At 37.4% G+C, this 15,038-nt stretch overlaps 2 protein-coding genes across 2 annotated transcripts; both read left to right on the top strand.

Annotated features, from left to right (window-relative positions):
* Positions 1 to 6,086: 6,086 nt before the first annotated feature.
* On the top strand, positions 6,087 to 8,465 carry LOC149399667 (uncharacterized). Its single transcript, XM_089610337.1, has 3 exons — positions 6,087 to 7,700; positions 7,766 to 8,209; positions 8,286 to 8,465. The coding sequence occupies exons 1-3, from the start codon at positions 6,087 to 6,089 to the stop codon at positions 8,463 to 8,465; spliced, it is 2,238 nt and encodes a 745-aa protein (XP_089466463.1).
* Positions 8,466 to 10,156: 1,691 nt separating this feature from the next.
* LOC149399668 (uncharacterized) lies at positions 10,157 to 14,653 on the top strand. The gene is made up of 8 exons (XM_089612340.1): positions 10,157 to 10,460; positions 10,947 to 12,419; positions 12,511 to 12,690; positions 12,780 to 12,834; positions 12,992 to 13,140; positions 13,379 to 13,465; positions 14,066 to 14,194; positions 14,293 to 14,653. The coding sequence occupies exons 1-8, from the start codon at positions 10,392 to 10,394 to the stop codon at positions 14,419 to 14,421; spliced, it is 2,271 nt and encodes a 756-aa protein (XP_089468466.1). The 5' UTR covers positions 10,157 to 10,391; the 3' UTR covers positions 14,422 to 14,653.
* Positions 14,654 to 15,038: the final 385 nt, after the last annotated feature.

Here is a 15,038-nt window from a genome sequence, read left to right on the forward strand (position 1 = left end):
GGGAACGACGGCGGGCCGACGGTGGAGATTCAGAGAAACCTAGATCAGGATTAGAGAGACGAGTCAGAGAAACCTAGATTGGGGATTAAAGAGAGATTGAGAAGAGAAACGCGGTTGTTATATGTGAACGGTCTTGACTTTTTATATGATGTTACAAATCTTACAATTAGAGACGATTTTAGAAGAAAAAAATACTAATCTAGTCTCTTCTCTCCACCCGAGCATCGTTCTTCCCACGCCGGAAGTCGGCGAGCGTCACGGCCACCAATCCCAAACATTGGCTCTACGGACGAGTAAACCCGCAACCCTGGCTTTTGAGAGGGATCAGCGCAGAATGACCGGCAAGGAAGGAGCGATGGCGGGCCGACGATGGCGAGTCAGAGAAACCTAAATCAGGATTTTTCTCGACGAAACCCTAAAACCCGCGATTAGAGAGAGATTGAAAAAAAAAACCTGGTTGTTATGTGCGAATGATCTTGTCTTGTTACGAATCTCACTATTGGAAACGATTTCAGAAGAAAAAGATACCAGTCTATTCTCTCCAGCCTTGTCCTCGCCGGAAGACCTCTATTCCGGGGTGTTTCTCTCGGACGTCACCGCCGCCGATCCCAAACATTAGCTCTACGGACGAGTAAACTCGCAACCCTGGCTTCTGAGAGGACCGGCTTGGAAGATCGGCCGCGAGATACTGACGACGGCGTCAAGGCTCCTCGGCGGGGCGGCTAGCGAGTGCGACGGCGGAGAAGAAGCCCTAGATGAAGAGAATTTTGGAGGAAACCCTAAAAATCGAAATTAGAGAGAGACTGAGAAATGCGGGTGAATTGTGCGCTAAAAGCCCTCGAGTTCTTTATATGTAGTATGATGTGATGTGATGTTCGAAATATTACCGTTGCTTTCTATTTTGGGGTGTGCTAGGCCGTTGGATTTAGAGTTGTGTTTTTGATCGAACGAATCAGGAACGATGATAGTATCTTCGCATGACCTTCCTTTTCTACTTCTTGGAGAGCAAGCTTAAGATATAGAGTTATTAGCTGGCAACTGAATGCTGTTACTTTTTTTTTTTTTTTTTTTTTTTTTTAAGGAATGAATGTTGTTACTATACGGTATTGACAATGTCATTAGCTGGCGATTGAAGGCAAGTATTCGATACATGTGAATTTTGAACACAATTGTTAATTATAAGGAAATTTGGTCAGTATTTCAATAATTTTCCCTCTTTTTAAAAAATAGTCAGAATTTTATTTTATTAAAAAAATAACTTCGAACATTTGTTCGAAAGTAAGTAGAGGATTTATCTTTCCATAGTTTGGATATTAGTTTTTGAAAGTTTATTTATTTATTTTTTACTCCACTTCTTGTAGATAAAATGAAATTTTCATCACTTTGTTTGAAGACCCGAGTTCTCTTTTTCAGGTTACCCTCGGAGTCAGAATAGAGTAGACATTTTCCCACAGTTTGTAGTATGGGCAGTTTTTGTGATTTATTTAATAGATTATTTAATCCAAAACATTATTATTTGTAGGTATTATTGGTGACTTGTATAAAAAATACTCATACACATGATAGAAGTTTTAGGTCCATATCAAACAAGAAGCAACATTTATCAAAGAACTAATGTATTTCATTATCGTTTATTTTCCGGCAATAATTATATATTTAGCTGTAAAGGTGTTAAAAAAATTTGGGTCGGACCTTTTTTCAAGCCCAAAAGAGATCCGGACCCGGACCCGACCCAAACTTTTTTATTAGAGGGTAGGATAGGGCCGTGCATAAGGAATAAGACTTTAGGTTCAACCCAAAATCAAGCCCTCGACCTTCGGGGCCAGATTCCGGTTTGAAAAGAGCTTAGACGGGACTTAAAAAAAAACCCAAACTATAATCTTAAAATAGTAAAAGGAGTACAAATCGAAACCTTTTTTTATTAATTATTTTATTTTATTTTAAAGTGACCATGAGAACCGTATCAGGACGGTTAGTTCAATCAGATTGTTATTGTTATCGTGGAACCCGATAACCAAGGTGTCGTTTCTTTTGCTTTCTCGGTCGTTTTGTTCGACAACGTCGTTTGCGACAAAAGGTCGGGTCGAACCGAGTCCGTTTAAGGGATTGGGCTAGGGTATATGCCCTCAAACCCAAGCTTTCAAAAAAGCCCAACTGGAGCACGACTCAGGCCATGTTCCATGTTTAGGCATGGTTCGGGTCGAACACTTTAAAATTAAAAAATATATATTTTTATATGTTTAAGATCTATATTTTCATTTAGAAATGATTTTAGTTTGGCTCTTTGAGGTCTAGTTTAGGCCATTTCCAATTTTGGACCCGTCCTTTCAATTAAAATATTAGGATCAGATCCGGTCCATGCTTCTCTTAAGCTTGAAAGGCTCGAGTTGGGCCGGACCGGTCCTTTGACCCCTTTAATTTATTGTATATATATTCATTTTTATTTTTAAAAATTAATTGTATATCATATGATTTTTTTAAGGGCCGGTTAAGGAACTAGCCAAAATAACACCCCTACTTTAAAATTATAGTCCAACTATTAATATATTTAGGAAAATAGTCAATTTATCATGAAAACATTCTAATATTCCAATAATACCCTTAGGTTAATATTATTAACTATCATAGTAAATATCATAGTAAATAATATCATCCATAACAAAAAAAAAATTAATAAATCTAATTAACAATAACAAAAACTACATATTTGTCGTAACAAGAATAATAGTAAATCTTATTTACCGTAACAAGAAAATGGTAAATCTTATTTACCGTAATAAGAACAACTGTAAATCTCATTTACCGTAACAAAAACAACAATAAATCTTATTTACCGTAACAAGAACAAAAGTAAATATTATTTACCGTAAAAAGAACAATAATAAATCTTATTTACTGTAACAAGAACAAAAGTAAATATATTTACCGTAACAAGAACAATAATAAATCTTATTTACTGTAACAAGAGCAATAGTAAATCTTATTAACTGTAACAAAAATAACAGTAAATCTTATTAACCATAACAAGAACGACAGTAAATCTTATTAGATACATTTACAAATTAATCATAACATTTTCTAATTAATCTAACAGAAAATTATAAATTAAACATCTCATTGTCATGTTAAAAAAGAATATCTGCAAGATAATTTAATTTAGTATATTTTATGAATTATGTGAAAATAAAAAACATGTGAATTCATGTGACTGGAGTGGGTCCCACGCACCACTGCACAAGTGTGGGTACTATATCCTTTCCTTTGCATATCTCTGTGCCGTAACAAACTCCTCCGCCTCCATAGCCGTTCCTTCAAAGAATCCTCAGCTCGCCGTCGCGATCAGGAAGCGATCTCCATTGTCGACCTCCTGCGACCGGCACACCAAAGTCGACGGCCGATGGCGGCGCGTGAGAATGCCGGCGATGTGCGCAGCGAGGATCTTCCAGCTCACGCGCGATCTAGGCCACCGCTCCGACGGCGAGACCATCGAGTGGCTCCTTCGTCACGCCGAGCCTTCCATCGTCGCCGCCACCGGAAACTCCGGCGGCGCCGTGTCTCAATCGGCGAAGAGGCAAAGGACCGGTCGGACTCTGTTTCTTTCGGCGAGGAAAGAATACCTCATCGCCTCGTGGATCCGAAGCGGCTCAGCGGAACCGCCTCGTCGAGAGCTCTGGTCATCGTCTCCGCTTTCTCAACCATGGACTTCTTGTTCTTGAACTTCGTCGCCGAAGAAGAGGGAGATTGAGGACCGACGTTCTCCCCCGTCGCCGTCACGATCACGGCGGAGACCGACACGTGGATTTTCGTCCGATTTCACTCTTCTCCCATCTGAAATCGGAGTTCTCTTCACAGTCGATGACGTTCTAATCCGCGGAGACGGAGCTCTGGCGGTGGTTTTTTCGGCGAAGACATGAGCCTTTAAATTGGATGACAGTTTCGATTAGAGTTTTGTGGCGGCAGAGATCAATCGAGAGAAAAATAGATGAATTGGGCAAAAGGGTATTTTGGGCAACTCCAATCAGCGCGGGCTATTTCCCCGAATTTGTTAATAGTTTGGCTAGCTATCCCTTATAAAATGGCTACTTACTTACAAATCTTTTTTTTTAATCATATTTTGCCCATAAAATAGGGTTGAATTTGCTCAAACCCAACCCCATTTTTCACTCAATTATGAAGTGAGTGAATAGAACACTCTATAGAGTTTCTCTATCATTTCACTCAATTTCAGAGTGAGATTTTAATCATATTAACATAATTTAAATAATTACAAAATGACCCAAAATCTTCATGAATTTTAATATTTTACATGTAATTATATTAATTTATCACAAAATCATGCTATATTATTTTAATTTGGTATGAATATTAATAAAAAAAAATCATTAAAATACATATCATACATATAAATTAAAGTAGTTAAATGTTATATGCAATGAGTTTTATTTTGTTTTATAATATTATTTTATATTATTGGAGAGTCACGTAATTATTTTAAATTTAAATAATATGTATAAAATTGTATACCCTAATTGGATAAGAAAGATAAAAGCTAAATATATATGTACTATTATGTAATAATTAGAAAGTTAAAATTATTAAAATATTAGAGAAAATATGGATGATGATTTTTTAGTGTAAAAAAAAAGAGTATTGGATTGTAGATGAAATACTGTTTGAAGAGACATATAAACTATATTTTAGAGTGCAAAAAATTACATTTATGAAGTTTTTGGTTCGAGATGGTCTTAATCTATTTTCAACAATATTCTTACGCTCAATATATTCTCTCTCTCTCTCTCTCTCTCTCTCTCTCTCTCTCTCTCTCTCTCTCTCTCTCTCTCTTCAACTTCCAATAATCACATTTAAACTCTTCTTAAAAATATATGTTTGTGTATTTCGGATATTTTTACGCAGCATGCTGAAGACCAATATGATATGGCATATGATATTCTTTAACAATAGCTCAGAATTAAAAAAAAAAAAAAAAATGAAAGTATATGAAGCAGTCTAAACTCTAAATCCAACGGACTAACGAGTTTTATTACAATGATGAAATTCAACGTGCTGTTTAATATTCTTTATTTAGTTTAATATAAATATTCAAAAACACGTAAAAACACAAAAAAAAAAAAAATTATATCAGTACAAAGTTTATTTTGAATGTGCTTTAGGATGTGAAAGTGAAGCTTACGAGGAAAATTTAGATGGATAAAATAAACAAAAGAATTAAGAAAATAACTAATTTAAATGTTTAACATTGTTAAATATTTAACGCTTTGTAAATCTTAGATAAATAACAATCTCTAGACGTAAATTTTAGACAAATAGTTAACGTTTGATATATAATAATGATTATTTATTTAAAGTTTACGTCTAAAAATGACTATTTAAGTAAGATTTATTAAAAATTTGACTATTTAATAATGTCAAAAATTTAAATTAGTTATTTTTTTAACAGACCCTAATAATAAATCAAGTGCAAAATTAAGGCTAGAGAATAAAAAAAATGTGAAATTAAAGAGGAGAAAGCAATCGGATAAATACTTGAATATCATTTATTACTCTTAACATTTTTTTTTGAAAAATTTATTACTCTTAACATAAAAAGGTCTATTTTGATGACTTGTTAAATTTTTTTTTTTTTTTTTTTTTTTTATCTGGAAGTACTGGGTCTAGTTCGTTCATGAAATGTCTAGTGGAGAAAAAGAAAAAGGGATATATATTAACGTGTCAATGTAATTAAAAAAAGGGCAATTGGCGGCATAAATACCTCAACTCTTCGGTTTATACACTTTAATACCACATCTTTTTTTTCGCGGCTAAAATATCTAACGTTGGTTATTAGCACCATCGTTAAGTTTAAAACGTGAACTGCTGACGTGGACTCTCAAAAACAATTAAATCGGCAGAAAAAACTGAATAAAAATTTGAAAATGATGTAAAATAAATAAGGGAATATAAAGCCCCAAAATAAAACCCAAATCGAAAACCCTAAATTTAAAATAAAACCCCCAAATTGTTTCTTCTTCTTCGTTGTGCTTTGTTCATCCTCGGCGTCTTCTTCACATCGCCCACGATCTGTTGTAATGACTGAACATCAACAAGGGAATGACGACGATGATTTCGACTTGGACGAGGAGGAGTATGACGACGATGGAGAGCATGAAGACGACTTGCAGAACACGAGGACGAATCCTGAACATTGGTGGTCTGTGGTAAATGAGGTTTGCACTGATGTACAGGGAGGCGACGATGAGTCTGATGGAGTTATGTCTGGCAGCGATCTCGTGAGCTTGTGTAGCGACGTGGACGAGCCATCAAACAAGACGTGCTGGAGCGAGTACAACCCGCGGTCAAGCTCGACGAACTTTGAGTTCAAGCTAGGTATGGGTTTTCCTTCTATGAACCATCTGAGGACAGTTTTGACAGAACAATTCATAAAGGGTGATCGAGAGTTTGAATATGTCTTCAACGACCAAAAAAGACTCGGAGCAAAATGTCGAGGGCTGGGCTGTAAGTGGGTGATTTATGCAAGAGTTCAGAATTCAGACAATAGGACAGTAAGGATTAATACTCTCGTCGATAAGCATAATTGTGGTATTGTTTTCGACAACAAACATGTGACAAGTCCATGGCTGTCGAAGCACTTTATGGAGCAGTTCAGACTGAATCCAAGTATGGATTACCAGAGTTTCAGAGAAATGACTTTGTCGACGAAATTCAGCAATGTGTCGAAGAGTACATTCTACAGGGCCAAGAAGAAAGCCAGAGAGCTATTGGAGGGGTCAGTCAAAGATCAATATGCGATCTTGGACGATTATTGCAAGCAATTGACGGCCACAAATCCAGGTACCATTGCTGTGCTGAAAACTAGATTCATAGGTGGTAAAAGAATATTTGAGCGAGTGTACATTAGTTTGAAAGCATGTAAAGATGGTTTTAACAAAGGTTGTCGGCCGATACTAGGATTTGATGGGTGTTTTTTGAAAGGATATTCTAAGGGAATGATATTGGCTGCTATTGGGATTGATGCAAACAATTCTCAATATCCGGTGGCATGGGCAGTGGTTGAGAAAGAAAATACTGCAACTTGGAAGTGGTTTATGAAGTTGTTGTTTGAAGATCTTGAGATAGAGAATCCTAGGAGATTTACCCTGATATCCGACAGACAAAAGGGGCTAGAAATTGCAGTAGCAGAAGTGTTCCCCGGTGCCGAAGTTAGATTTTGCATGAGACATCTTCACGCAAACTTCAAGCAACAACATAGTGGTCTTCTTCTCAAACAGATGCTTTGGTCTTGTGCGAGAGCAACTACACCGGCAGAGTTTACACAACGAATGATGGAGTTGAAGAATGAGGATGAGAAAGCATATGATTGGCTTGTTAAGAAAAACCCGAGAGAATGGAGCAAATCGCATTTCAGAGTCGATGTCAAATGTGATATGTTGGTCAATAACTTGTGTGAAAGCTTCAACTCGGCTATAATGGCTGCCAGAGACAAACCAATAGTGACGTTACTTGAGAAGATCCGATTTTGGATGATGTGTCGTTTCACAAACAAGCGGAATGAGGTTGAGAAGTGGCTGCAGCCAGTTGGAAAGAGGATCATAGCTTTAATTGAGAAGCACAAACAAGTAGCTAGTCGCTGCCAAACTACTCTAGCCGGGAATGCAAAATTCCAGCTATTTTCCTATCTTTGCGTTAATTGATATCCAGTCATAGAAAGCTAGACATGTTTCATAAAATAATTTCTTGAAAATTGCAGGTTATATTTCGTGGAGCAGAGTCATTTGTTGTTGACTTAAAGAACAAGTTATGCACTTGTAGGGGATTTGAGTTAAGTGGAATACCTTGTCCACATGCTCTTGCTTGTATATGGGCAAGCAGACTTAATTTCACAGACTACATTGACGATTGGTACAAAAAAGAGGCACAAATTGCTGCTTACAGTGGTATAATTGAGCCGATGACGAGTCCGGACAAGTGGCCTCAGCCTGGCTTGAACCCAATTCAACCTCCACCTGACATTTCATTACTCGGCAGACCTAAGAAAAAAAGAAATCGGAGCAACGATGAACCTGCACCGGGGTTTGGACCAAATCCAGTTCATGGAACAAAAGCCTCAAAGAAAGGTGTTATCATGCATTGCAGCAAATGCAAGCAAGCATGGCACTCGAAAAACACTTGTCACAATCCAGCTGTTGTCGAGGTACGTGTGTTTGCGTATTAGATTTTAATACTTGTTTGTGATTGTGTTTTACAATGGATTGTCTTTGTGTTTGCAGGTTAGACAACCAAAAAAGAGGGGTAGACCGGTGAAGACGAACCCATCTGAAGCTACTACTCAAAGAAAGGAACGAAGAAAGAGACAACAAGCGAGGGAATCTTCTCAGCCAAGTCAAGCATCGACTCAGCCAAGTCAAGCATCTACTCACCCAAGTAAAGCCTGCATTAGTTATGTTTGAATGTTATAGGACTGATATTTTGGTACTGTTATAGGGCTGTTATTTTGGAACTATTTTGCATTGTAATGGCTACTATAGGCCTGTTATTTTGAAGCTGATATTTTGGTGTTATTTTGGTATTGTAATGGCTGTTATAGGGCTATTATTTTGGTGTTATTTTGGTATTGTAATGGCTGTTATAGGGCTATTATTTTGGTGTTATTTTGGTATTGTAATGGCTGTTATAGGGCTATTATTTTGGTGTTATTTTGGTATTGTAATGGCTGGTATAGGGCTGTTATTTTGGTGTTATTTTGGTATTGTAATGGCTCAGCCAAGTTAAGCTTCAGTAAATTTCATATTCTAAGATACAACCACAAAGCTTCAAAATACTTCATACCATAACAACTCTAAATACAACTAAATACTTCATTATATTTCATTCAAGCCATAACAGCTCTAATTATAACCAAAATAACAACAACATAACCGAGCCATAACCATATGAAAATACAACAACAAAAAAGCCAAAATACAGCAAGAATTCATAGGCAAACAAAGCCAAATGCTTCAGAACCAAGCCATACCATTACAGCCACACCCGAGTGAAAATACAACCAAAACAAAGCCAAAATAGACCCAGAATTCAACGCCAAAAATGGCCATACCATTAGAGCCAGAACTGAGCCCAAGTATAACCACAATTGACGTCAATATTACAGCCAGGGCCGAGCAAAAAAACAACCAGAATTCAAGTCACAATTACAACCAAAATAACAACAACAACGACAATGAAAACAACCATTAAAATCGTATCGACAATTGCTCTCCACTGACATGTTCGACACACTCCAATCTTCAATTCCTCATCTTTCACAATCTCATCATACATTCTAAATTTCCTAATCTCGTCTTCAAGCTGATTGACTCGTCTGAGCAATCCTGGGATGATTTCTTTTGATCTTTCGCACATTTCCATGTCAATCCATCGAAAGAATTTACACCCTCCTTCAGACTGAAATGGAAAAAATTTAAAAAAAAAAAATCAAAAAAATCGAAACAATTGCATAACTCACTTTTTTCTTGTAGCAACTCATAAATCTTCGACCGGGGTTTAAATCCGTCCAGGAGGTCTTCTCAATTGATTGTACTCCACACTCGCACAACTCATCATGAACACGTACGGAGCCTCGACGAATACGACTACCTGAGTTCGTACGAGATGAGCTTCGACGCCAACTTGCAGACGAATACTCTTCTTCCATTACAACAGACAATCGACGATGTGAAGAAGACGATGAGGACGAACAAAAAATGTCGGGCCTTTATTCCAATTTCTCAAGTTTAGGGTTTTCGATTTCTGTATACCGAGGATGAACAAAGCACAACGAAGAAGAAGAAATAATTTGGGGGTTTTATTTTAAATTTAGGGTTTTCGATTTGGGTTTTATTTTGGGGCTTTATATTCCCTTATTTATTTTACATCATTTTCAAATTTTTATTCAGTTTTTTCTGTCGATTTAATTGTTTTTTAGAGTCCACGTCAGCAGTTCACGTTTTAAACTTAACGATGGTGTTAATAACCAACGTTAGGTATTTTAGCTGCGAAAAAAAAGATGTGGTATTAAAGTGTATAAACCCGAAGAGTTGAGGTATTTATGCATCTGAATAATTAATATATATAAATTTTTATAAGTAGCAAATTTGTTGGTCGCGAGGAAAAAACAAATATAGCTGATATGAAAAAGTGCAGAATAACGATTCTTACCCGCGTGTTCGAAAAGCTAGCACTTGTTCTTCTTCTAAATCACTCACTGCGATCTGGAAAGCCCAAATCGGGCTTTAATGGATGTACCTTCCTTAATAGTTCGCAGATCATGTTGAATTATCTCTTTATCGACTTTCTTTTTCCTTTACATTTCACCAACACAGCGAGCTAGATAAACCATGGCGTCAATCGCTTCCGCTCCACCGTGGAACGCCGAGGACGACCTTCTCCTCAGGCATGCCGTCGAGGTAACTCTCTCCCATACATAGAATTGACTGAATCCATGTCTAATTCCGTTGAGATTTACTTCTGTCTAAAATAAATGTGTGTTGATTTGTTAATTTTTTTTTTTTTTAAGTTTAGGTAATTTGGAGGGATAGGTTTAAGGATTGAGTTTCCTCTAATTTTAGCTAAATTACTCCGATATTTATGATAGGTTTTTGGTTTCAGTCTCTGGAGGGGTTAACAAGGGGGTTATGAGTTTATAATTAACTACAGTTTTGTCAAATTGGGAAATCCTTTTTTAATTCATTAGCGAGTCAGCGTTCTTCAATAACGTTTGTGCTTCTGTGATTATGGTATTACTAAATTGCAAATTTCTATTCTCTAGGAATTTTATGTCTTTATAGGAGTTGTGAGTCAACTAAATCAGAAAAATATATAATGGGTCTAATTCAAGTTTGGGAGACCCAAACAAAGAAAAAAGCATTACATGTTTTTTGGGTAATTTTCAGGCCGGTGCTTCGCTGGAAGCTCTCGCAAAAGGCGCGGTTCTGTTCTCTCGCAGATTTTCGGTTCAGGAATTGCAGGATCGGTGGTATTCTCTTCTCTACGACGCCGATGTTTCGGAGCAAGCTTCTGAGCGGATGACCCAGTTTGAGCTCGCGAATCCGAACGTCACATTCAAGGCCACAAAGTTTGGAATTTCCAAATTAGGTGGCAAGAGTTCTGCCGTGAAAAGAAAGGGCGAGAGTGTCCGCAGGCTTTACTACGATATGCGGAAGAGATTGTGCTCTTTCAACACTTTCGGGATGAACTTTATCGACGAGCCCAATCCTCACGACGACGGCGACGGAGAGAATATGAACATCGATAATGGGATTTTAGATGAGAGTTATATGGTCGGGGATCACGTTGAAGACTATTTCGAGTTGGTCGATGATGAGAAAAACGAGCCATGCCTGTTGAATGGAGACCCGGTTGCGAATGACGATAATACTAATGATAATCATGATAGCAAGTGTTATATCGTTGGTCAAAGCTCCGGTGATGGCTTGATCGAATTTCGGACTTGCCAAAGTATGGAGGCGCTTGGAGCGTCTCATATTATGCAAGATATGCCTCTTTGGAAGACGATGGAGGACATTTCTGCGCCAGAAATGCCAATCGATGCTGACCTTGATGTTAAAATTCAGAAAGCTGATGATGATAAACTAAGTTCTCCCGAATATAACACCGATCACTCACTGCCGGGTTGTGAAATCAATAGCCTGGTCTCTCTATCCGGGGTTGACTTTGCAGACATTTCAGACTCGCTCTTGAACTTTGCACACGAAAATGAGCACGTTGCGATGCATGTGGGTTGCGAGAACTTGGATGACAAGTCTCATGATGTCAGCGACAAGCTAGTCCAGGCGAGTCCTCAGACAAGCGGAAATGAAAACGATGCACAGAAAGCTGTTCAATCAGAAACTTCGGATCCAAAAACGGCGTTGAACATAGTCTCCGAAGATGCGAAAAGCACGGAGAAGAACGATAGCTCTGTCGTTCTTCACCTATCTGAGGACAAAGAGGATGTTACTCCTGAAACCGATGCACCGTCAATCGAAACGTTACCAGGTCCTCCTTCCCCTGATTATTATTTCGAATCGATGGAATGCACATTAAATACCGAGGACCCGGAAATCCCATGCAACGATGAACCCGGCGTTGTGGAATCTGGCACTGTGGTTTTGCCTTTGACAAATCAGAAGAATGTGGTACATGAGAGTTTTGGTTCTAAGAAAGGAGAAAATATTGCAGCTTCTGCGCCTTCCCAGATTTTAGGACATAGAGCAGTTTTGAAAACCAATCCAAGCCTCAAAGTCGTTGGTTGTGCTGTGAAACCCGAACCTTCAGATAGTAACTGTCTAGCCTCAAGTTCCGGAGGTCAATTCAGATCGGCAGTTTCACTTAAGTTTACTGCAAATCACGGGCTAAAACAAGAGGTTACGATCGTTACATTGAAAATTGCTTCCTTTGTATAAATGCCATAATTCATTTTCTCTGCATATTACTAAATTTGATTTGTGTAAACAGGGGATAAAGCCTCCAGTTACAATGACAAAAGAGAATGCAATCGTAGCCAGAGAACCAAGTGCTGTAGAGGCAGAACTTCTTGCGCCAGAAACAAACCCTTCGTCACTATATATGGACGAATCCGAGGAAGAACTCGATCGTGAAATTGACATTCCTTATTTCTCTGATATTGAAAACATGGTTAGGATGAATCACACTACCCAATATATCACCAATCATTGTGTGTTCGAATCAGCTCTTGACTTTTTTTTATCCCGATGTTTGTTCAGATACTTGAGATGGATTTGAGTCCAGATGACGAGGAATCACGTTTCAGAAAGAAAGGTAACGTTTCATCTGGATGTTAGATCGCGCTAAAGCAATTAACTATATGAAGTGGATATGATTTATAGGTATTAGATAAAAAGAAGTGTTTACTTATCTAGTTGGCATCAGGGTATTCAATATATGATTTTTTTTTTTTTCATCCGGTTTTTTGCAGTATCCAGATACCAATGTGAGGATGCTAAACGGAAAGTCATAAGGTTGGAACAATGTTCAAAATCTTCCACGCAACGAGCCATAGCATCCAAAGGTGCATTGGCAGTATTGTATGGCCGCCATCTGAAACGGTACATTAAGAAAACCGAGGTATATATCTTTACCAACTCTTCACCTTTCCCTGCACTATAGCCGACATTACAACAACTAGTGAAAACAAATCTAGCCGAATGCAAACTAAATAACATTTTAAAAAAACAAGGTTGAAATTTTCTGTGAACATGACGAGAGTTCAAGTAACGACCACTCTATCTATACCTAAGCCTAATAGCGACTCTTTTTTTTTCAATTTTTTTCCCTGAGAGTGCGATTTCCTTCTTCATTGCAGGTCATTCTTGGCAGAGCAACCGAAGACAATGAAGTAGACATCGATTTGGGGGAGGAAGGGCGAGCCAACAAAATATCAAGGCGGCAGGTAAGCTTCATTTTGATTTCCTCGTCACTCACAAAATTCCTAGGCATTTTAGTGCAAATAGTCCTTGAATAATCATACGAGCGGCATTTTGATCCCGAAACTAATTTTTGAACGAATAATCGTCGCAGTATTGGTTTTGAAGCATTTTAGTCCTTTTTCTTATAAAATATATAGGTTTTTGGTGAAATCTATCACCTAGGAAACTTAGATTATATTTTCCTACTTAAGTATCATGTTAATTTTATATAATATTTAAATTACTAATATTCAAAATTTATACCCTAAAACTGTGTATAAATTATACTCTTAAGATTAAGATATTTTAGATAAAGATTTTGTTTTAGTATATTTTTTTAAATTGTAAACAAGTTATGTATGCTGTAACATTAAGTTGTTTAAAATTGTTTAGTTTTTTTTATGCTTGAACTAAAATTGCTATAAAACCATTAGTTTGATGACATTTTGCTATAAAAAAAACTGTGTCGCATTTGTGGAGTGAGACAAAAATAGCTCGAGTAGTAGTGAAACATAAAAAAACCACCATTATGTTACTGTTAAACAAATTACACAACTGTGACGGACTATGACATGTACGATTAGGCCCTCATAAAGTTAGAAGGAGACGGTTCTTTCTTTCTGAAGAACATCGGCAAGAGTTCGATCTTTTTGAATGGCAAAGAAGTTTCCACGGGACACCGTATGTGTCTTAGCTCAAGCAATCTAATTGAGGTACTTATCGGTCTCTCATCATAAAACTCAAAAAGTATTTGTTCACCTAGTGGCAATGACTTAATAATGCACTAATTCTATACTGTTGAAATTCACAGATTACAGGGTTGTCATTTGTGTTTGAGATGGATCACAAATCTATCAAAAGGTATTTGGAGAATCTTGGGCAAAATAGCCGAGGGAAGTACACAAAGCTAGAATGGTCTCCGACCAGGCGAAACCAGTGAGTAGAGAGAAAAACATGGCCAATATGGCCATATCTATTCCGGGTTGCGTTTGGTGTTTTTTTTTTTTTTTTTGGCATTAATTTATATCTTTTGAGCGACCTTAATACCTGATTATCAATGTATAGGGCTTTTCCAGCAAGATCTCATATTAAAGTACAGGAATCGGGTGTCTCTGTTTTGACTTGTTTATCAACCCTTCAATAATAGAATAACAATTGTACATTTTTTTTAAGGCAGCTTCGCTGCAGTGGGGATTGAATCCACGACCTTCGCACATGAGGTGGTGGAGGTGGTGTGAAATTACCACTAGGCTATCCTAGGTACCACAACAATTGTACATATAACAAAGTTATTTCTATGTGTGTTATATTTAATAATCGAATATAGAGATAACTACTTACCCATTTCTAGTAGTGCGTGTCTTAGCATGACCACCACGGACACAACTTTCATGTACATTGAAAGTGAAACTAAAAGCAGAGTTTCCGAAGCATTAAATTCACTCCAGATAAATAAATTTTGGTCTAACTCTGGATCCGCAATTTCACATTAATGGCAGTGAAGGCCACAAGAAATGAATATGAATATGAATATGGTTACAACTTTTTATTTAGATT

The sequence above is a fragment of the Urtica dioica genome, chromosome 4 (assembly GCF_054948205.1).
Source record: "Urtica dioica subsp. dioica isolate 48M chromosome 4, U.dioica_male_clone48M_v1_H2, whole genome shotgun sequence".
Classification (NCBI taxonomy): domain Eukaryota; kingdom Viridiplantae; phylum Streptophyta; class Magnoliopsida; order Rosales; family Urticaceae; genus Urtica; species Urtica dioica.